Below are 23,749 nucleotides of genomic sequence, written 5' to 3'. Positions count from 1 at the left end.
ATACAGTGGTTTATTTTTCATATAAAAACCAAGCAGGCTTAGAGCAGTGTGTGTTTTCCTGTTCCTGCCCCCACAGGTGAGATTAAAACACTGATTTTTTTCTTGGTATCCAATAGCTCACACAGCTCAGCTTCTTCCTTCTGTCATAACTGGGCAATAAATCCAGCAGCCAGTGGATTATATCTGGGTGGAGTCAGTTTGAAAGGAAACGCTGTTCAGGGTCAATCAATTACATTATGGACATGTCGACCAGTCATACGACGCTGCAATAATTTACATGCAGGTGACACTTCATAATAATTTTAACTGTTTATATGAATTATGTAATTTAATCCCCAGCTGTTCTTTTTTTGTTTGTTTGTTTGTTTGTTTTTTTGGTTATGAATGATTTTAAGCTGCTCTCTGACAACAAAGTAAACAACATGCTAATGAAGCAGCCAGCAGAGCCTTCTCTACGTGAAGCGTCCCTGCTCTTCATTCTGCACAGAGCGAATGTGGGGTCCTCTGCTGCCACCTGGTGGTTGTTCAAAGGAACTGAATTTTGGGCACATTTGGATGATAAGCTTTATAGTGTTCCAGTCAAATACATTTTTATAAATCGTTATGCATGGCAAAAATAAAATATTGTTCTTTTTTTGAAGCCTTATATATGTGATTTATAATCCAACATCATTAAGTTGTCTATTCAGATGCATTTCAGTGTTTCACTTGACAAAATTATTGAGAAATGTCAAACTTTTAAATACAGCATATGTGTCAGCTTTAATTCTGTCCATGGATAATTAAAGTCAACTTTGGACTGGTTACATTCACTTGCTTTACTGGAACACAATTTATCTGCACTTTGTACTTTTTAAAGTAGTTTACAAAACCTAAACATTTACTTCTACTTCAGTGTGTTCTGAATAAAGTATTTTACTTCACTACATTTGAAATCATATCCATTTGTGATATGTATATGAAACTAACCAAAAACATGATCAGATCACAGGGTGCTGCATCAATTTAAAATATTTTTCACACCAATAAATTCTCATTTCCTTTATGAAATCAAGGAGTAGCACAAATACCTTAGTCAACTTAAATTAAGACACAACTGACTTAAAAGAAACAATCCTGTTTTAAGTAAATAATTCCATAATATTGATGAAAAAGTACTTGTCCCATTGGCTGATTATTTCACAAATTACATGGGGGAATTGTCTTGAATTCATCTGCCAATAGAACTAGTACTTTTTCATCAACAATTATTTACTTAAAACGAGCTCCCATATCTATCATATTACTTGTGTACATCATTTTTTGTCCACCTCTGTCTGCATGCGTCTTGTTTGTCCATCTTTATTGAAGAGCTTTAGACGTCTGCAGGTTTCAACAATTTATTTCCTATAAAAAAGGTTCTTTACCTGAAGACAAATCAAGAATATTGTTTCAGTTAGAAGAACCATGATACCGAACCAACTGACATCAAACAAGAAATTAGTGAGAGACTTTTACTTGTTTATTTGTTTTGGTCACGCCTCATGCACATCATGACGGACTTTCTATCACATGCTGTTGCCGTCGGGCCCCATATGGGTTCACCGTCACCGACAGGCTGTTAGCTAATCATGTTGTTCACACAAACAAGAGTCCCAAAATCATACGGGTTCCATGAACAAAACATTCTTTAAAACTACTAAAGTATTTTTTTCCCATGTTTGTTAAAATATTACCTGACTGAACAGCTGATGCTGGCAGACAGTCACCAGACGGCCTGAGTGTCTGTCTGTGATCCGGTTCAGCAGAAGCTGCTCAGACCCGACAAGGCCAGGTTTCCTCTGCTGATTATCTACATAACTAACAATCTAAAAATAATGTCAGTCACACAAAACAAGCCACATTTCAAAGCATATAGTCCATTTAGCTCCCTGGTAAACTACCAGCTGAACTCCTGTTTTACAGTCTGTCGAATGAAGCTGTTCATTTTGATGCACAAAATCAAATTAAATCAGCAAAACATACATGCAGTAATGACAAAAATATGAGTTTTTCTAACACTACTTAGAGGTAAATATAATGTTTTAAAGACATGGTTCAGATATATGTAGTAGACAAACATCAGTGATAGAAGGCTAACTGCTAGCCAGATAGCTTCTGCTATTAGCTGAAGTTAAATGAGTGTTGGGATAAAACTCTAGCAGACATGAAATGTTTCCACTTTCACGAGAGACAGTTGTTAAAATTGTCACTCAAAAACTTCAGTCTCTTCATGTGGAAATACTTTTACTGAGTCTGCAGGTTGATATTAGCAGATTTAGAACTGACTGCAGGGTTTTACTGTAATGGCTATTGGAGCCAGCAGCATCGACCAGCTTAACCTGACAGCAACATGAACCTTTAGCTATGAAAGCTGTTGGCCTACTGGCTAGCAGTTAGCATTCCACCACTCTGAAGAGTTCTTGGTTTTTTTATTAACTCGCAGTGACTCCCTGTCTACTACAGGTAAGAAAACTATTAATGATAACAACTGCATAGAGCCTCACTCAGTTTTTCTCGATAGTTTCCACACAAACACTGGTATTTGAGACATAATGTAACTCATGCACCAATCCTGAACCAATTATGCTGCTGTTCATCTGGTTCTTAGAAATGTGTATTCATATGATGGTTTGTGTGTGTCATCTGAAAACAAAATACAATTTTGAGAAGAAATACGATTGTTTTGAATGTAAAGTTTCAATTTGCAGAATCGTAGGGTTATGCTTTTGACTTGTGTTAAAATTTCCAGAAAAGGTCTGTAAGCAATCGAGAAAAACTGTAAAACAATCTGAACCTTTTAGGTTGACAGAAAGATGCACTGAAATTCAAAGATGACATTTCTAACAGTCATGCCATTAATCTAACTTTTAATATTTTTGTAATAATGTTTTAAACAATTTAGAAAAAACACAACATTTGACACATTACAGTCCATGAAAAGCACTTTCAGACTGAACACAGTTTAATAGACTCATGTGACCTTTGAACTTCCCATTCTCAGATTTGTTTAGGAATCAGGAGCAGGAGCAGCCAAACTAATACACAGAAGATCAGCTGAAGGAGCCAATAATGAGCCAATAATGAGTTAAACATAATGAGAATCATGTTTAATAATGATTCTTATCATTATTAAACATGATAAGAATCATGTTGACCCTTATCAGGATTTCCTGTGGCCTCTAAAAAGCTCAATACCAAGTAAAAGCTTTGTGAGAACTGATTAGAAATTCTTAGATTCACAGTCACCCTAGCAAAGTCTCGGTTGAAACCTGTGGGCATGAATATGATTTTGTGCTTCAGTATTAAAGAGCTGCTACATTTCAGAGGAGCTTTTTAAATCAGCAAAGTGATGAAATGTGGAGTATGGACCATGCTGGAAACTCAAAATCAATAATTAGAACTACACTACCATCCCTCCCATGTGTTATCTTTCTGGGTGACAGGCAGCACTTTCATAGGATCCAGAAGACCTTGTTGGCGTGAACGATTTTCTAAGTTGGTCCATGGAGCGTTTTCTCACTTGTAACCAAGTCCTCTTCGCCTGAAGTGGCAGAACAGAGGGACGGTGACGCTCAGGCACACGAACTGGAAACAAAGACGATGAGAACGCTGATGAAGCTGCACCCAATCACGGCTCACGTCATGTCAAAGCATTAAAAACACACATCGGGGCATTTTTAAAGATTTCAGTGAATCTTTTTGATGAAGATGAAAACTTCACACCAATTTCAAGAAATTTATTTCACTAAACTGTCTAATTAATACAAGGTGAACTTTCTTTCCAGCTAGAAGAAAAAGATGACAACCAAAGTCAGCGAACAGGATTTTCTAACTCAACACCTGGGTGTGTCTTTGTGATGTTCATCATAACTTTGGTGCCAAAAACAAGGACTTCTCTGACATCATGGATATTTTAGACACCTGGTGACTGAAGTTAACTGAGATCGAGTGGAGGCTGAGAAATATAAAGTTGCATTTCCTCATAGACGTGGTAAGGGTTGTTATAGAGTTTCTGCACATTGCAGGTTGCATATGGACAGTTGGGATTGATTGTTGGCTTTTCCTTTGATTAAACTGAGAAAAACACACCCTGCACATATTGGGTTACCATAACAACCCCCCTTCAAACAAGTTGAAGTTGCTACATACAACACATCTGACAGGGATTTGGATATTTAGCGAATTGATCAGTCCATGTGGTTTTCAAGGTTACAAACAGAACCAGTAACCTGGACACTGGTATCAATAAGCTTCTATGTGCATTCATAAAGCCAAAGCATGATTGTAGAAACAGGAACGCTGAATGAACTGTACCTGAATAATGAACATGGTGACCACTCCTGACGCAGTGCTGAGGTAGTTTGAAGCAAACCAGTTCCTGAGTTTCACCAGGCAGCCCTGCAGGTCCAAACACACAGGAGGCTTTATTCCTGCAGACCTGCAGCTTGAACAGTGACACAGAGGGAGCTGCCGCTGAAAGCTACACAAAGTCACTAGATACACCACACAAAGTTGTTGTTGTTTTCCTATATCATCTTAGGATCAGGTTTTAGGCTTCTACAGGTTTCAAGTTTTCTCTCTTTTTTTCAGTCTTGTCTGCAGGGATATTTTAGTGAACACAGTTCCTGATTCAAACACTGCAGCTCACTTTCATTCTGCTACGTTTGCATCCAAATACAGAACTGAAAGGTTACAGACTTTTTTGGGTTTTGATTTTTGTTAAAATATTAAAGAGCTTTAGATGATAAACCCATTTTTCACATCACAGATATAGAAAGAAAACCTGAACAAATACAAAAAGCAGCTTTAAACTAAATGATTCATTCCCTCTTGCCTGGCAGCTCTTTATTGAGCACATTTGGACTAAAATACCCCAACCCACCCTCTGTCAATCAGAACTACCCTCACCCATATATGCCTGTTGTCTGCAATGAATCTGCTTAATGGCAACCTACACTGCTTTACAAAAAGCATAAAGACCTCCTGAACTTTTCCCTTTGTCTCATTTCAAGCACAAACTTCAGAGGAGTTTATTGTGGTCTGTGTGGAAAAACCAACACAGAGCAAAACCTGATGATGAAGCAAAAACAACAAAAATGAGACAAAAATGTTTGACAAATAAACATCTGAAAATGATTGAGTGAATTTGTATTTTCTTCTTCTCTTTTTGTTTGTCACAGTGAGTCATCTGTCTCCATTTGTAAAAAAAAAAACAAAATAAAAAAAATATCAAACAACATGAATACTTTTTTAAGCCGTTGTGCCTTTTACATAATAGCAGTGTAGTTTCTTTATTGACTACTCTCATGTTTGTCCTACCCTGCCATCTTTGTGTTGCTGTGTTAAATAACCATCTTTAAAATATTTAAAAAAACAAACAGTAGTAAACTGGAGCTGGGCCTCGCTAGTATTGTCCTCGTCTCAAATATATGTTCAGCAAAACTCTTCCAACTTTTCAGAGCATTTGGTGACTATCATAAAATGTAATGAAGACATTTCAGACTGATCTCCTGACCCACCACAGGCCCGCTCATGTAATGAGTCAGCAGTGAATCACCTCCTGCCAGTTGGGCTGGTCAGCGATGTTGCAGGGATCCGTGGTGCAGCAGGACAGCGGAGCTTTCCCCTTCCAGTCATCTGGGCCGTGAACTCCACAGCACTTAAACTGGACAGAGGAGGAGTTAATGTTGCCACGGAAACTAGAAGCTGCTCCCTCTAAACTGCAAAGTACAACTGACATTCAGTCAAAGTTAAAAAAATAAGAAAAAAATAGTTGGCCCCCTCAATACCTCTGGGTTCTTTCTGGTTTTCAAGTGTTTCTCAGGTCTCTTCATTTTATAGGGCACAGAAAGGTGAGCTGTTCAGGGAAAAGCAATTGTGACATTGTTTTTCTGAGAAGCAACGCCACAATTGACCAGAATTCACCATTTTGATTTTAACTTTAGCCAGAGGCAGATTTCTGATTTCTCCCTTTTTTAAATAAAGATGGAGAATATTTCAAAGAAAATTTTCAATTGATCTAAAATGTCTACATGATGAGTGAATGTATAGAACTATGTCAGTTAAAAGTCATTATATGGACATTCATTCTATGTTATGTACCAAAGCACCAAACGACTGCTCTTCACGTTACTGGTTTTACATTTTACAAAGTCCCATTTTCTGGACGGAATGTTTTATTTTATTTATTGTTTTAACAATTTCATTAATAAACTGAACTTGACTGCATTGTTTTCTCATTAGGATTGACTGAATTGACTTTGTTTTTTTTGTAAAATGCTTTGAGGCAACGTGTTGTTAACTGGCTCTATATGAATAAGATTGAATTAAACTGAACCGGGTGTTATTACAGTCATAAAGAAACCTTTTTAGTACAGCTTTTTAGTCAATGTACTAAAAAGGTATACACCATAAAATACCTGTTAAGGATCTATCACTGTGTCACTTAATCAAAATTTGTGACAACTGATGCAGCGTCAAGAAACACTGTGGCAGTTGGATCTTCCAAATATGTATTTTCATAAACAGAGACATTAAAATGAGTGTTTTATCATTTACCAGGTATTGGACGGAATCAAAATCCTCCTTAATGGTTTTGTTCCCCTCTGGGCCAGACTCCATGTAGACCTCCAAGCTGTGGGTCAGGTCCTTCTCAAAGTATGTGTCGATCTGTTCCAGACAAAGGCCAACATGGCAGTCAGGACAACTTGCTGCACGTAGGAAAGGTGAGGAGAGCCACTTATTTGTCCATCACTGTGGTCACAGTGATGGACAAACATTTTTTTTGGAAATGTGCATGCAGTGGTGGTTTTGATATGGGCGAGATGTGGGCAGTTGCCCAGGGCGCCATCTGAAAGCGTTGAGGCACAAAGTCACAATTTTTTGAGTGATTTCCAAAAATTTCTGCAATAATAAACAAAATGTGTCTCAAGTTCCCATCACTTTCCTTAGCAACTAAATTCAATGTATGCAAAAAGACTAGCCAGGTGTTACTAGTGCTGACCCTTGTTTTTGTAGCCTGTAACTCTGACCGGTTTTGGTCTCTAGTCTTTGAAGAATTATTATATTTCATCTGCACTGGAGGGTTTTCCAGCTTCAACAGCCTTTTTTTAAGATCATGTCACTGCATTTAAATAGTATTCAGGTCAGGACTTTGACTATAAGCCACTTCAACGTCTTCATCTTGTTTTTCTTCAGGTGCACTTGCTACTGTGTTTTGGATCATGGTCCTGCTAAAGAACCCAAGTTGGTTTCAGCTTCTGGTCAGGCTGCAGTATTCCTCACCTTGGTTTCCTGCACATTTTGATGTTTTTTTTTTTTGTTTTTTTTTTATTAAACAATGATTCTGAACCATTCTGGGCTTCCAGTTCAGCAGCAGCTTTCATTGCTGCTGTTCTCCTTTTCTCATAATCAAATTCCCTAGAAAGCTCTTCCTCCACTTGCTGATCCTGATCTTGTTGCGTCTCAGAGACCTTCTCTTCTTCAGTGTCCTGGTGTAGTTCAGATATCTCCATTTCATCTGTATAAATCTCATTTTCCAAGTCAGCGGTCTGATTCTTAAATATCTCTGTCCTTAAAACTTCTTGTTCACTGTTATCTTCAGAAATCTTTTGGTTCTTTAGGGTTTCCAGCTCAATCACAGCTTTCATTGCTGTCTTTCTCTTTTTCTTGTAAATAGATTTCCCAGGCAGCTTTTTCTCCACTTGCTGATCCCCATTCTTTTGTGCTTCAGAGGCCATTTCTTTTTCAGCAACTTGGAGTAGTTTAGGGATCAAAACTTCATCTGTATAAATCTCATTTTTCAAGTCTGCGGTCTGATTACTAAATATTTCTGTCCTGGAAACTTCTTGTTCAGTGTGTTCTAGGGTTTGCAGTTCAAAGGCAGCTTACATTGCTGCCCTTTTCTTTTTCTTGTATATAGATTTCCTAGACAGCCTTTTCTCCACTTGCTGATCTCCATCTTGTTGCGTTCCAGAGGTCTTCTCTTTTTCAGTGGCCTGGCGTAGTTCAGAGATCACAGTTTCATCTGTGATCTCATCTTTGAAGGTGGCTGTCTGATTCTCACCATAACGTCACACAAAGCTCAAACAACTCAATTTTACATGACATTAGAGCTGTAAAATTGGCAAAAACTACATTCCCATCAGTTTCAAAACTGTCCACAATGGCAATGGGTTTTTGACAGTCAATGAACCTTATGATGTGACTCCAGCCTTTTTGTAAAATCCATGCATATCTGATCTGATCTGATCTGTGCACCAATATAGAAGAGATTATCATAAAAGCAAAAGTATTCAAGTTTACAAATCATAACATTTGTTTTAGATCACAAAAAAATATAAGTAGTTTTGGTCACGACAGTAATCTTAAGGATGTTTCAGCACACTTCATTAGAAAAGACATCAAAGCAGATTCCCTAACAGACATACAAATACCAGAAGTCTCCCACCTCTCTGTTGTAGACAAAGAACACACAGGCCATGGCCAGCTCCACCAGCATCAGGATGAACAGCAGAACATAAAACTGAGACACAGAAAATCAGATTATTTTTGAAGCGTCTCATTTGGTCATTCAGTGAATTCAGCCCACTCAGGCAGTAAACGCCACGTTTCCTCCCACTCACAGTGATGAGCATGCAGCGGTTCTCCTTCAAGCCTCCCAGCACTCCCAGGTAACAAACGCAGGTGACGATGGTACCGGTCACTACAAGCGTGTTGGCAGGGTAGATGGGCCAGAAGGTGGTGACCAGAGAGGCGAACTTGGAGTGCATCATCTGGAATTCCCCGAAGGCCACCACGAAGGCTCCACACAGCTCCATGGGAGGCAAGAGAGACGAGGCAAAGCTCACATTATGAGAGTTGCAGGTTCAGCTGAGTGAGGCTGGCCTCAGTCTGTCTAACAACCTTTATAGACACCAGCAAAGACAACCTCTTCACATCTTGAGTGTGTGTTCACTGCCTCACTGAGCTGCTGCCTCACAGCACAGAGTCCTGAACAGGCTAAACAACACAGACCTGGATTTTCACTCGACATGTTTTGCGTCTACCCTTTTTCATCTCCAACCCTAATTCCAATTAAGGTGGAACGTTGTGTAAAACATAAATAAACACAGAATATAATGGTTTGCAAATCCTTGTTCAATGGAATTCACTACAAAGAGAAGACGTTCAGTGTTTGAACGGATGAGCTTCATGTTATCCATTTAATGATGCCTGCAACACGTTGTAATGTCGCTCTGGGTCGCCAGGCGAAGCTGCCAATAAAAATTCAGATTTGGTCGATAAAGTAATCTACATTAACTATTAACAACAAAACAAGTTGGTAATAATTGGAACTGGGGTACGTTCCAAAACTTGTATATGTTCATACATTCATGGTTGCAGTAAATGATAAACATTCCTTAATGTTTTTTCTAAAACTATTTTTTTATATAAATTATGTGGTTGAGAAGTAAACTGGTCCCTCTGATGACGTAATTATGTGACATTTTTATTCAAACTATTAATTTCAGGCTTGTAGGTATTCATTTAATGAATAATTCATAAGTTGGTGCCCAAGATAAGAAAATAACTAAACTAATTATATATACATAGAAAAAAAAAAAAAAACTAGAAATCTGCATTGTTAAACGCTAATAAAACGTGAGAAGAAAATATTTTAATATTGATTTGGAGTTCAGTGAGTTAGACTTTAAAGGATTAATGACATAATGATGGAAAGTTTGCTACTTACATTTCAAAAAGTGTATAAAAGATATTAAAGCTGCTCCCGACCACAGTCTAGTTCAGTTCCTTAGTTTGCCAGTTTGTATTTAATTTCTTTTTCCTTAATATTTTATACAGAAGTATTTACTGAAGATAAACTGATATCAGTTTATCTTTTCATGAATTACTTAAAGTCTGAAAAACACTAATATCTTATTTATATTTCATAGTACTTGTCTTTTTGACAACACGATCACACAACACAGCAACTGATGTTAGAACTACAAAATCATAATCTTTGAAGCAAAAAGACAGCAAGACAATCCTAATATAGTCAGAAATACAGTTTTGTGTGCGTGCGTGCGTGTGTGTGTGTGTGTGTGTCACTCTGTGACAGAGCCCACCTCCACTAGTGAGTACAGATAAAAAATGTGCTACATATTCTACATAAAGACTTCAATCTTGACCAATTAAGGAGTAAATATGTGAGGAGGGTTTTAATATTTGCAGGATGACTGGATCTAACCAGCCACAGTGTGTGTGTGTGTGTGTGTTTGGTGCCCTCACCACCTTACCCAGCAGAGGAAGTGGAGAGACACCACCAGACCTTTCAGACAGCTGACGCAGGAGCTATTCATCCTTCCTGAACCTCTTCTTCTAAATGTGAGGAGGAAAAATTCAACACACTCGTCTTTAAGATCTGCAAAGGTGAAGCTGTGGCTCCATTCAGCTGAGTGTTTACAGGACACTGCTGTTTGATATGGCAACACTGAGCCATGAGCCACAATGGATCCCCTTGTTGGCCGTGTTAATCATTATTATCTGCTCTTATCACCAGATGAACTTTTTGTCACAAGTTTTAGACTCGGTTAGCTGGAAGCAACTTCAACTTCCTGATTCTCAGCAGCACAAAATACTGGAAGCCTGAAAATATAATAAAGATTTTTCCTGCAGGGATTATTTTGAAATGTGTATGTCAGTTATTAAGTTTTCATAATAATTGAAAACATAATAAATCAGAAGTCAAAGGAAAACTTATGTAAAAGCTTACCTTAATTACAGCGAAATATCCAGTAATGTCCGAGCGACTGGGAAGTTCATTTGGCGTTCCCAGCATTCCGAAGAATAACTGAGATCAGGCAGGAACGGCAGGAGTTAAAGCAGGGGGTGGGGGGAGGCATGGCTGAGTTTTATTAACTAATATTTACAGAAGCAACAATGAAGAGATGGGGGGCAGCAGGCAGCACATGGTTACACTGCTAACCTCCAGCAGGGCTGAATGAAGGCTTCTGTTGCTGTGTTCAGAGATGCTGGGTTAAGCTAGGGGTCAGGGGTCACTGATCAGTCTGAAGTAAACAGAATGAATTATCTGTAACTAGACGAGATCATTGCTCTAGAATCTGATTCTAGAGAAATGATCATTTTCCCTGATCTGGACTCCTCCAGCTTCCTCAGACACATGGTGTTCAGGAACAGCGTAGATATTTGGAGACACATGCATAACAAAGGAAAAACACTGGATTTAAAGGGACAGTGTTGTGTAAAATCCATCATGTTCCCTCATTCCTTCATCATAAACATACCTAAAGGTTGTCTTGTATGTTGCATTCTCCCATCCCTCTCCTCCTTGAATTATTTGCTGTTATTTCAACTATCAACTGTTTTTTTTTTGAGCCGATACCAAATAAATACAGTGCAAGTATCACCAATATCTATACTGATACCAATACTTTTTATTATTCAGGTTTGATAAATCAAACTTCTGACATGTAGACGTTGTGTTAATATTTTTGTTAAAACCTAAGCAAGAAATTTAAAGTTTTTAGGTCTCTAGAAAATACTTAAGCTCAGCACAAGAAACAGAAACAATAGAAAATCAAAACAAATGTGTGAACATTCTTCCTAAATAAAGTAATAAAAGTTAGATTTCATGTCAGATCAAGACATCTTATTTTAGTTAAGGTTGAGAAACTACAAAAACAAAATGAAATATTAAACTAATGTATGGATCAATGGAAACATGAAGCAAACAAAAAGAAGGACCAGATTAAGGGAAGAATAGAAACTTTAATGGAAAGATCAGTGTCAGCATTGATTTCTTCACTAACATTTAAAACCACAGAACCAACTGGTTCACATTGAAATGAATGATTGAGGTAAATGGCTCAAAAATGCAAGAAATTTGCATAGAAAAATGAAAACATGAAGATCTGACAGCCTGTGAGTCTGCTGAAGCTCCTCTCACTGGACCTCCTAGGAGGGTTTGGTGGACAGAACTGTAGTCATGTGTAATAAATGGCATTGTTTGAGTCCACACAGATAAAACTGGTTTCAAAACAATACAGTAGAGAGAAAGGTCTGTCAAATCACGTAAACCAGGGGTGTCCAAACATTTTGTAACATGGGTCAAAAATAAAATAAAAAATGGTTTTAAAACTAAAATCAAGTTTTGAGATTTTTTTTTCTAAGCACTAAATATTTAAATAAGAGTCAGATTTCTTGTACGACACGAATGTGGTCCTTTTTGTCCTTTGTTGAAGGAAACTGAAAGATTTAGCCAATTCTGAGCAATAAAAACATGTTTATTTTTAAAACACTTGATGAATTTGGCCAAGTTTTAATAGTGTAATTAAAAGCAGCTTTTGGTGCACCAAACTCTGCTTTAGTGTCCCAGTCAGTGGGTAGATGTGGTCCAGAAAGCTTGGTTAGGAAAAGAAGAATATTATGTGGGATGACTTAATTTTCTTTATCTGTGGGTCAATTAAAATGTAGGATACATTAATTGCTTTTTCCTTTTCAATTAGTTTTTTCTAATAAAAAAAAAAGAAAAGTCAAATTTGTATCATTTAGAAACAGCAAATGGTCCCCAGGCCACAGTTTGGACACCCCTGTCATATCTAGAAACATGTTAAAGCTACAGAAGGACAGGACTGTCTTTACTGGTCCTAATGAGGCACTTCAACGAGACTCCAGCAACAATCCACAGCTTGGCTGTTTGTCATAGCAGCTACATTTCAGATTAAAGTGGAGGTAAAAGTTAAATGGGCCGCTACGTTCTGCAGGTTGAAATGAAGAATGCTGGTTTGGTCGGATTAGCAAAAGAAGTGGAAGTGGACTGGAGGAAACTAGAGTGGAAACGGTGACCTGATGGGACCCATTCCTGTCTGTGGATGTGTCTGCTTCAGTGTATCACAGGGAACCAGTGAAAAGTATGTTCTTTTTTTTTATCAGTCCCATTACTTAGCAGCGATAAGATCACTAGCTTGTACATCAATTTTTTCATAGACAGCAGCTGGAAAATCAGTCGGTTCCTGAATATGATGCCTGTGTAGAAAAGAGTTGAAATCTGCAAAGACAAAAAATATCTGAACTAAAGAGAAAACTATGGAGCCTGCTAGGGGACATTTTGTCCAGTGTGTTAAGTCAAAAAGATATTGCATTCCCTCACAATAAATTAGCAAATACACCCTGGTCTAATTTGTATCCAATCATAATTACTGTATTTTTCGGACTATAAGCCGCTACCTTTCTCCCACGCTTTGAACCATGCGGCTTATCGCCCGGTGCAGCATTTCTGTGGATTTTTTGTCAACCGCCACGGGGCTCTTCAGCAGGAAATTAGAAGTAAAAATTGGACATAAAGAAAGAAAGAGCTAATTTTCATTTAGAACAAGCACATGCTAGCAGCAGACAAGATGGAGAAATTTCTTCAAACTCATACCCTCTCATCATGGAAACCACACAAAGAAAAAGATGCCACTTTTAAGTTGAGGGCCATCGATCTGGCAGTACAGGAGGGAAATGGAGCTGCTGCCTGTAAGCTCGACATGAACGAATCCATGGTTCGGCGTTGGAGACGCAGGGCTGCGTCCTTAATAGTAGATTTATTAAGAACGCAGCCCTCTGCTGTGTCCTTGTGAAAAACCGAGATTAGCGGAGATACCAGCGGCTTGTAGCCCAGTGCTACAAGCCGTACAAAAATGTAGCCCAGTGCTACAAGCCGCTGGTATCAAAAAAATTTGAAGGTGCAGCTTATAGTAAGGTGCGCTCTATTGTCTGGAAAATATGGTATAACAAATGTCAATTTAAAATTGCACATATATGCATGTTAAAAGAGCCTCAGTGAAAACCTGTTTCTACAGTCTTAACTCATTGGTGCAGATACTGGTTGTGTTTGAGATAGGACATGAAAACGGCCCTTTATTAACCACACTACCAACACACAATGTCAGAGGACTTCATTACCCCATGAAAATAACTCAAAAATAGTTCAAATATTTTGTATGTAGTTTTTCTTAAGGAAAGTTTCTGTTTTGAATGAAAGCCCATGTTCATGTGTATCCTAAAGAAAAAGGTTTAAAAGTTGAGATATCTCAACGAGATATTAACATACATCAAAGAACCTTACAAAACCCTTATATTGTAGTAGAAAAACTTTCGGTATTCAAGATTCAACATGAAATGATTCGTACATTATTGCGAGAGAACACAAAAAATTTGTGAGGGAAACTAATACTTTTGCTAGGTATCATAAAAGAAAAAGAAATCCCTTCATGTCCCTGAGGAATTTCTGTAGTAAACAGAAAAACTTTAGTGAATCTCTAAAAACCTTTTTTTTTTTTTTTTTTAACTCCTGCGCTCTGAATACTTCTGATGTTTTCACACCTCAAACTGATTGGTCAGCCTGGACTTACTGCCACATCTAGTTGTCCAATCAAAGGACAGCAATTGCTTACCGAATTGTTTGGATCACTGAGGCAGAATCAATCTGTCCATGATTGGACAATTAGATTTGTGATGTCACAGATATAAAAACTGGAGCTACATTTACACTCATAACAGAACAAAGGAACTTAAAGGGATAGTTCAGATTTTTTTCATGACCTTGCTTCACCAATGAGTTTCCTGTTGACACTGGCAGTGAGAACAGAGGATGTAAAGATGCTACCTGATTAAAAACGCAGGCAGTAGGTAAACATTTGTTGGCATGTCCATTTAGATAAACCCAGATGTTATTGTTACATTGTTCTTTTAAGACTGTAAAAGTCTGCTCTGCTGTTGGTGCTGTTAGATTAGTCTTCACTTGGAGTTTCAGACACCAAATAACAGTGACAACAGCTGCAGGTAGACAATACCTACTTTAACAGGACTGCAACTGGAGCAGCTTCCCAAATGTATTTTGTTATAATGCAGGAGTTTTATTTCTTTACTTTGTTTACAGGTGCAACCTGTGAAGTGACTGAAAAGCATCCCCCAGAGGTGGGGAAACTCCTGTTATCATGATGTCAGTGAAGTCCACGCAGCAATTTGATTCCAGAAACTTGATTCTTTTGTCGCCTCCTGTTGGTGAGGACAGAGCCTCACTCAGCAGATAACCTGCTGAGACCTCCACATCCTCCAGAGAACTTAAAAAAAAAAAAAGATATAAAAACACTATCCACCTGACTTATCTGTCCGTCCCGCTCATGTTCTCTCCACGTTCGACCCAGAAGGCCGTCAGTCTGAGTTCCAGTCACAGCACAGCGGTCTCTAGTTGATCAAATGTGCACCGAGGACCTGTGTTCTGAGAAGCAGCACCTCTCTCAGTAGAAGCGTTTGCGCTTGTTTTCCTTCCAGCGGCCGTAGAGCACCATGCCCACCACGGCCAGCACGGACAGGCCCAGGATGGAGAACAGCAGGGTGAAGAACAGCTGCAGCCCACTCATCCCCTCCTCCTCCACGTCCACTGGGAAGCCCAACAGGAAACTACCATGAAGCCTCAGCTTTGAAGGACCATTTTCAGCCACGCGATAGAAATGTTTCTACCTTGAAACTGGTACATGTCGTCCACCCGAGGGACGGTGATCACCTCTTCCTCCTCCTCTTCCTCTGAAGTCCTCTCTACAGTCAGCTGGTACACTTTCATTGAGATGATGTCATGGTTATCTGTGCGACAAGCCGGTGGGCAACATTAGAATATGAGACTTAGCGAGATTTCTTTACTTCATCTATTTTGAACAAAAAAAAAAATGCATATACATGTGTATATGTATTCTTGTAATCTTATGTTTTGCAACATAAGATTTATCTACCGTACTTGTCTGAAAAGGAGTGAGAACTTTACAGTTTTTTTTTAATTCCCACTTCATTATGCTATTCTTCAATATACCCTTATGTTACATGTGACAGTATAGAACATAGCAATGTCTTATATAGATTTTTAAATAAGATAGAAATCTTAGAAGTTCTGTTCTCAGTGCGCGTTTCTTCATCTCTATGTCTGGATATCAACAGATATACTTTCCTCCAAGCAATAGCATTTAGAAATACATTTCCAAATAAATTTACAAAGGCCATAATTAAAATTTAAAAATCTGCCAGCAGAACTACTGCTTTTATGTAAGCAGTATTAAAGATGTATTCACATAAAACTAGCTCCTATATCTTGCTGTAAAGCTACTTGCTAGTTAGATTTTTCTTATTTCAAAGTATACTAAGATATTTGCACTAGAACCCAGACCAAAAATACTTAGATTTTGTGTGTCTGGGCTGCACTTTGGACAACCTGCTGTAGACCGTTTGAATGCTAAACACCTGATAGATCTCCAGTAGCAGAGGAGGCACCCAGGTAGTATCCAGTGGGAAGCCTCAGCCCACTGACTTCAGCACAGTCTCTCCATTCCTGTTTCCCATCCACATCCACCATGAGCTGCAGACACACAGAGGAACACATCAGCAGTTTGATACACTAGGCGTTTATTTATGGATTTACAGCAGAGGAAAGTCAAAGTCATTTTGTTTTACATCGGTGGCATCCAAACAATTTAAGTTAAAATAAGTCACGGGCAACAAGACCCTAGAAACACTGAATTCATGTTATGCTTTAGCTGCTAAAGACAAAAAATGATGTTGTCAAGTTAGTTTCTCAGGAACTGCAGTGGAAGGCCACTCGAAATCATTTCACGGGCCAAAACTGGCCCCTGGGCTGCACTCTGAAACCCCCTATGTAAGATTTCATATGACTTAAAGTTAGTAGCTGAATCCCCCCTTCCACAGAACAGCTCTAAACATGCATCAACTCTTTCATGGTGTTCAGATGAGCAGTTTCTCCCTAGTTCCACTAGATTAAAAAACCGTTGCCATACCGTCAACTTGTTTTTGGAGTATCTGACCAGCAGGAAGGTGTCATAAATGGAATTGCGCGTCATGGCTGTGCATCCTCCGAGCTCGGTGGTCCGCCCGTCACGGTCGTGGTCGTACGTCAGGGTTCCGTTTCCCAGCATCACTGAGACGTACGGAAAGGTCCTCTGCAACAGAGGAGCCAACGGGAGTTAAAATCTCCCCGAGAGAGGAGCTCGTCTCACCCAGGGTCATCCGCAGGACCCCGGAGCGATGGCAGCCATGTTGTTGGGTTGTGTCTGAGCAGCAGGTCAGTTTCCAGTCCTGCAGAGACGCCGACTCACTTCCGGTCTCTGCTGGAGCTGCCTCACTCACAGAGAGCGCCGCTGAGCCCCAGCAGAGACGGGGAGACGTTACGCTGCAGCAGGTTAGCATGCTAACTAAGCTCCGCCTACACCTGTCTGCATGTTCAGCAAAACACATCTGAATCAGAGTGTCTTAAAAAGAATGAGAAGCAGAACAAAAACAAGACATGTGGGCTTATTTATTTTATTTTTATTTTTTAACAAATCTAAAAAGTGTGGAGTGCTCTGGTATTCAGCTCCCTCAATCAAAGCACTGCAGAAACACCTTTTGCTCTAGCTACAGTTTCTTCAGGTATTTCCACAGTTTCTCAACTGGACTTTGACTAGGCCATTCTAACACGAGTGCGTTTCCCTGGTGGAAAGTGAAGTCAAGACTTCAGCAACTTCTGGTTTGCTGTCAGAGTTCTGTTGTACTCCCTAGATCCATTTTCTGACCTACTGAGCAGATTTCCTGTTTTGTCTGAGGAAAAGCATCCCCACAGAAGGATACTGCCACCACCCTGTTTTACACTGAGTTGATGTGCAGCATTAGTTTTCCAACACAGAAGCTCCAGCACAAAGGTTACATTTCGGTTTCCACCTCAGCTGGTTCAGTTTTCAGATGATGCACTGAACAGAGATCCACAAACAAGGAAACATCTAATTATCATATTAGAGTTCAAAGTTGTGTTTCTGATCAGAATTATCCACTTTTTTTTCTTTTAGAATTCATTCTCATCATCCCAAACACTCTGTGACTTCAGCATGTCAGAGTTTGTGACTTTCAGTTCCAGTTTGAGCTCTGCAGCAGGAACACCAGAACGGCTCCAAATCAGCCAAAGTCTGCACCAATTCCACCTGAGTGGGACTTTGAATAGGACATCATGCTGGAAACTCATCCCATGCGGCTGAATTCACATTATGCCTCCACAGGAAAGTAAAAAAAAAAAAAGCCTCGATGGCTGCTGTTGCCACTGTTACCAACTGATACAACTAAAACCAATTAAATGAGTAATAAACCATTTATAATTAACAAAACACTGAATCCCAGAGCTACAAGAAATTATTGTCAACAACAACTATTCTGACTTGATCATTTAAACTGAAAACATCAGGCTGAGAACAGGGTTCAGAGAGATGTGGGAGGTTTTACTCACATCGTGGGTCTTATCTGTGTTTGGGTAAGTGTCCACAAATATTCCAAGTCCAACAAACTGGTTCATGTTGCCGAAAACAGGACCTGGAGACGTTGAGGCGGAGCAGAGAGCGTGGTGAGGGAGGAACACAGAAATTCAATTCAGTTCAGTTTATTTCTATAGAGCCAATTCAGAATAAATGTCCTCTTAAGGCAATTTGCAAAAAAAAAAAAAAAAAAAAAGTCATTTCACTTCAATCAGATATACATTCTAGATGACCCCAGCTACAGCAGACTCATTAGTCAAAGTAGTTTCAAACTTTTCTATGCAAGGAAACCCAGCAGATCACATGAAGTTATTGACCCGCAGCATACACCGCTCCTGGACCAGCAGGGGGCGACAGTAGAGAGGAAAAACTCTCCTTTAACAGGAAAAAACATCCAGCAGAGGTAGGATAGATGTAGGATAGATGTAGCATTCAGGAGGACTGATGAGCTCCTCTGCCTTCATCCATTTAATTTCCTTTAATTTAATTTTCTTTTGGGATCAATAAAGTATTTTTGCATTAGGATTAAATTTTCTTCATCCAGTCAGTTTTTGATGCCTTACAGCTTTGACTGTGTCTGCAAAGTACTGAGCATAAAAACATGAAATCAAAGGAGTTTCTTCAGTACTCATCTATATCATTGTTGCCAGCTTACCATTCTGCATGCGATCTCTGGTCAGCCAGATGGCAATTCCATCTCCGTTTAGGTTTTTCTTCCCGATGCCATGGATTTTAAAGTGAACTCTAAGTTCCCAATCCCTCAAGACGAACGGCTGCACCGCAAAAAATGAAGAGCAACAGAGGAGAACATGACACTGACGTACACATCAAAACCGACACTGGGGAAGGTTTGCTACAGTGAAACTACATGTGTAGCAGCATATTGTGGTGGCATCGTTTGTGAGCAGCTGTGACAGAATCAAGCAGGAAGTGGTTGGGTAACATGGAAGCATGTGATGCAGCTGCAGACTTACGATCCGGCTCCACACCGCTCCCTGTCTGCTCTGCTGGTCTGGGGTCAGCCTCACATGGTCAGGGGTCACCATGGCCGTTCCCATCAGATCCCACTGGGAGGAGCTGGAGAAGCCCAGTCCTGCAGAAACAGGACAGGTCACCTTTCAACTGGAGCTGCACCCTTAATTCTCACTCTTTTTTTTTTTTAAGCATTATATCAAATATTTTTTAGAAGTGTGTACAGTAGGATATTTGAACGAGAACGGCAGTTCCAAGGTCATCATCTTTCATGCATCACATCCCTAACAAATATAACAAATATCTGATTTTTACTAAACCCAAGTGAGTTCATCCTTCACTTTTCCCACAGTAAAGGTTACCTTAGAGATAAAAACAATTAAAATTAACTAAAAGAAATGTTATGTGATACAATTTATTTCTGTTATTAATAATGTGATAATATTATACATACTATGGCAGGAAAAAGGTAAACTAAAATAGAACAAAGTTTTGTGTTTTCAAAAATGTCTCACACACACCACTTATACACCTGACTGGTAAGAGAACAAAACACTAATTTAACAACAACAACAAAAAAAAACAATTTCAATAACATGTATAACAAAATAAAACATAAGTTAACTTTAATTTTAACACAGATCAACACAGTAACTGAACCACTAGGAATAATGAATATTTGTTACATTTTAACAATCCAAGCAAATCATGTTAAGGTAAATTACCTTCCTGTTGAAATTCATGCTTAAACACAAAGAAAGTTACAATAAAAATCCCTAAAAAAAATAAAAAAAATAAAAAAAAATCACGTTTTGTGTCATTTATAAATAAAAATAATTGTGGTCATTCTATCTGAGCTAAAACAACAGAAGTTGGTTCTGATTTCACTTCAAACACCAAGAAAAAAAGTGTGTCTTATATATCTTACTTCAACTGTAAATAACACTTTCCAAATGTATATATTTAATTATATGTTAGATTGCACTTTATTACAAAACTGTGCAGTCTGAATGTCAAGCACTTTCCAAACTGAGAGCACCTCATTGAAATTCAAGCATTTTCAACGATTTCAAGCTCTTGTATGGATCCCGATCACAAGTGCTTCTGACTCATACATTTACATATTTGCGTTATCATGTGCAAGTCTGAAAGCTGCCATCTGCACTCCAAATGCTTCAACAATCAGGGGGCCTCAAGTCCAGCATCCTAACTTCAAGCTGCAGAATAAAGGGCCTTTTGGCTGAATATTACAGGTCAGTTACCTGATTACCTCATTATGAAGACAGAACGTAATCACATAGTTAGAGTACATTGAATTGTACACTTTTCATTTCTTTTGGAGAATAGAAAAAAAATCTTCAGTATTTGACGATCAGAACCAATCGATGTGAAATTAGCTGACTCCGACAAGGAGTCAACTGATTAAACATCAAAACGAAAAACCAATGTTAACACCCTTTAAATGAAACATCCAAAGCACCGATCAGTGAGCTCAACCTAAACCAAATCAAACTACATCCGCCTGTGGAGAATGTGAAAACTGCACTGACTTTACTGGTTTCCGTTTGGTTCCGTCTGCCGAGATTTAATACCAGCTCTGCCCTCAACAAGCGCTGCCATTTAGTTAGGAGAGCAAAGTTCCTCTTAGTTAATTATTATCCACTGCAGCTAATATGGCGAGTCGACAAGCTAGTTAACAAAGGAGCTCAACCCTGAGTTGTCGGGAGGATGTGCACTATTGTTGGTTCTTATTAATAAGTTTGAAGCGGTTTTAAGCTGTCAGCCACCGTGCTCGCTAGCGCTGCCAGCCTGACAGTAAACTTACCTCGATACGGTTTCACCAGAGAATACTCCCGCTTCAGAAAGTCCTCGAAAAACTCCTGCTGGTCTGCCAGCGACTGCTGCGTCAGAACACAAAAAGCCACCAGGACGCAGAGTAATTCACGGAGGAGATCTAACTGGAACACTGAAAACACTGAACTTCTTCTTAATCGAGCCATGTTTAATTTGCTGACATTGGCTGCCATCTTTACACTCCCACTTTAAATAAATCACGTGATTCTATTCGCGCCTGCGCGGTGGTTGCTGGGACTCATTTTAAATAACAGGTCAATGCCGCCGCCATGTTGGTCAGGGTCTTTTAAAGCACTACTCTGTTTTCCAAATATTATCATGCCAATGAGTTATGGATATATATCCTAGACGTGTGTTTATAAAGTATTTTTTGTATTAAGTCCAACAGAAGACGTATTATTCTGAAATACAGAAAACAGCTAGGTTAGTGCCAGTGGCCCCCAAGAGGGGAAAAATCCTGGTTATCCAGAGAGTCACTCTTTAGTGAAAAAGTTTTTTTTTTCATTGTGTGGTGGCCAGGATGAAGTCTGCAAACACAAGTCTGAGTGTGGTACAGATGTTTGTGCATTGTCAGCACCTCTCACAGATCAATATGCAAGCAGAAGTAGGATTTTTTTCATTATGAACTATATGTGACAATGGTGTCTTGATCGTCAGTGGATTAATTTGGAGTCAGCTCCTTCCTGAGTGGGGTTCCTGACCCAGACTATCCTGAAGGGTCTTGTAAAGCAGTTGGTTCGATTAATGGACCAGACCTGCTATCGACATATGATAGGAAGTGCCAGATATCTGTCAGGATCCTGTGAGGAATTACAGTAATGGACTACAGGGTGGTACCATAGTAGCTCCTTGGAGACATACAAAAAGACAAAAGCTGGAATAAGAGAACAAACATGAGGTGTTTATGACCAATCTGGGACCTGGGGTCCTTAGCGCTTCCTGTCCATCTGTGTCTCCAGGGAATATAAGACTCTCTTGCACCAGGACTGCTGGAGAATTCCGGCTGAACCTTGAAACCTGAAACATCACTGTCTAGCACTTCTCCGGACACCCACACACCACCATGTGTGTATGGTATAATCCGCGCCAGAGATGGATACATGCCGCTCTGGGCTGAGTGGGGGGCAGAAACTGTGGCCCGGCTTACTGGCCAGATAGACGTGCAGGGCATTCTGGGCACAGTCACCTCCTGCTGTGACAGACATCAACTGTAATCCATGTTTGCAAGGTCAAGAGATATTTTGATATCCGTTGGTCACCATGAGCTTTAGCGTTCATCTTTATTAAAACTGTCTACACCTGTTGCAGTGTAAACAATTGGGCGCGAATGTTTCCCAGGGGATGGGGGGGGCGGGTATCATTTCTTACTACCATGCAAGAAATGACACTCCATGGTGCCATGTGTCCCAAACAGGAAGGTAGTTTTAAGGGGGGCCTATTGTGTGTTTTCCAGGCACATAGTGCCATTGTGTAGAGCAATCAGGTAACTATGTTACCTTCAGTTGGCATAAAAATGCTGTATATTTCAAAGATTTTTTACAATAAATTTTTGTAAAATTTATTGTACAATGCCCAATTTGACTCTGTGAAATTGGGCCTCTGTCTCTTTAAGAAGCTTTTGTTTTTTCTGACACTTTGGCTTCAGCAAGTCATCACAATAATGTTATTCCGTTATGCAGTTTACCACGGTTCATAGGAGCAATGGACTGAGATGTAGGTACTATGATGACCTTGTTTTCTAATTGCTGCTGCTGCCATAAGGAGCTGAGTGAGGAAGGAATAAAAACCTGATTTAAAGGCCGCAGCTGCGAAGAGAAGCTTTGTGGAATGAGAAAGAGCAAGTGTTTAGGAATGGATTCCTCGGGAGATTCAAGGATTACTTAAACATGCATGAAAGAATCAAAACAACCAGGTTTTCTTGAGGGAACTATATTATGACATAAAGCTACGTCATGTTAGCTTTACCCCCATTTACAAATCTTATCAGGGTAAATGTTGCATATGACACTGTGATCCTTAACTGGATTTTAATAAATGCCCTGCAATGTGAATTGTCCACGCTGACCCCGCCTCTCACCCGTTGACCCCTGGAGATAGACACCAGCAGCCCTCACAACCCTGCTAGAGATAAGGGTGTAAGATAATGGATGGGTGGATTTTAATAAATGTAAACTTTTGAATGTGAATGTAATAAAAAGAATTATCTCGTTACTTTGAAATTTTCAAGTAGAAACATAGTTCATCCAGGTGTTCGCTGTGTTCTCTGGTCCTGGGGATTCAGCCAGTCAGCACAAAGGAAAATGAATGGCAGTCCTGGATTGGATGCTTAGCAGCCAATAGCGTGTCAAGTAACTTTGCACTTTGGTATTTCAGCTTCCCAAGCTTCATTTTTTTTAAATATCTCACATATGGTCTACAAAAAAAAAAAAACTGTGAACAGGCAAATGTTTCGCAATCGAGTTCTTCAGAAAAATTCACAAATGTGGAGGTCCACTGTAATTTATGCTAACAGAGGGCAAAGGTTGACCTTATTTTAATGACACACAGTGATAAAAAAAGAAATACTTTCTTTA

General features: G+C 39.3%; 2 protein-coding genes across 2 annotated transcripts; both read right to left on the bottom strand.

Moving 5' to 3' along the window:
* Positions 1-1,481: 1,481 nt before the first annotated feature.
* Positions 1,482-11,291, bottom strand: LOC103141897 (leukocyte surface antigen CD53-like). The gene is made up of 8 exons (XM_007557714.2): positions 10,778-11,291; positions 10,302-10,383; positions 8,646-8,834; positions 8,471-8,545; positions 6,580-6,690; positions 5,579-5,686; positions 4,336-4,419; positions 1,482-3,606 (listed from the first exon to the last, which is right to left on the bottom strand). Exons 2-8 carry the CDS (start codon positions 10,362-10,364, stop codon positions 3,538-3,540), a joined length of 699 nt encoding a protein of 232 aa, XP_007557776.1. The 5' UTR covers positions 10,365-10,383; positions 10,778-11,291; the 3' UTR covers positions 1,482-3,537.
* A 2,680-nt stretch (positions 11,292-13,971) lies between these two features.
* On the bottom strand, positions 13,972-21,380 carry lman2lb (lectin, mannose-binding 2-like b). The gene is made up of 8 exons (XM_007557713.2): positions 21,148-21,380; positions 19,325-19,443; positions 19,006-19,123; positions 18,326-18,408; positions 16,851-17,012; positions 16,300-16,414; positions 15,532-15,651; positions 13,972-15,451 (listed from the first exon to the last, which is right to left on the bottom strand). Exons 1-8 carry the CDS (start codon positions 21,347-21,349, stop codon positions 15,309-15,311), a joined length of 1,062 nt encoding a protein of 353 aa, XP_007557775.1. The 5' UTR covers positions 21,350-21,380; the 3' UTR covers positions 13,972-15,308.
* Positions 21,381-23,749: the final 2,369 nt, after the last annotated feature.

Source organism: Poecilia formosa, unplaced genomic scaffold (assembly GCF_000485575.1).
Source record: "Poecilia formosa unplaced genomic scaffold, Poecilia_formosa-5.1.2 Scaffold91, whole genome shotgun sequence".
Taxonomy (NCBI): domain Eukaryota; kingdom Metazoa; phylum Chordata; class Actinopteri; order Cyprinodontiformes; family Poeciliidae; genus Poecilia; species Poecilia formosa.
This window is presented reverse-complemented; position numbering and strand designations above follow the sequence as displayed.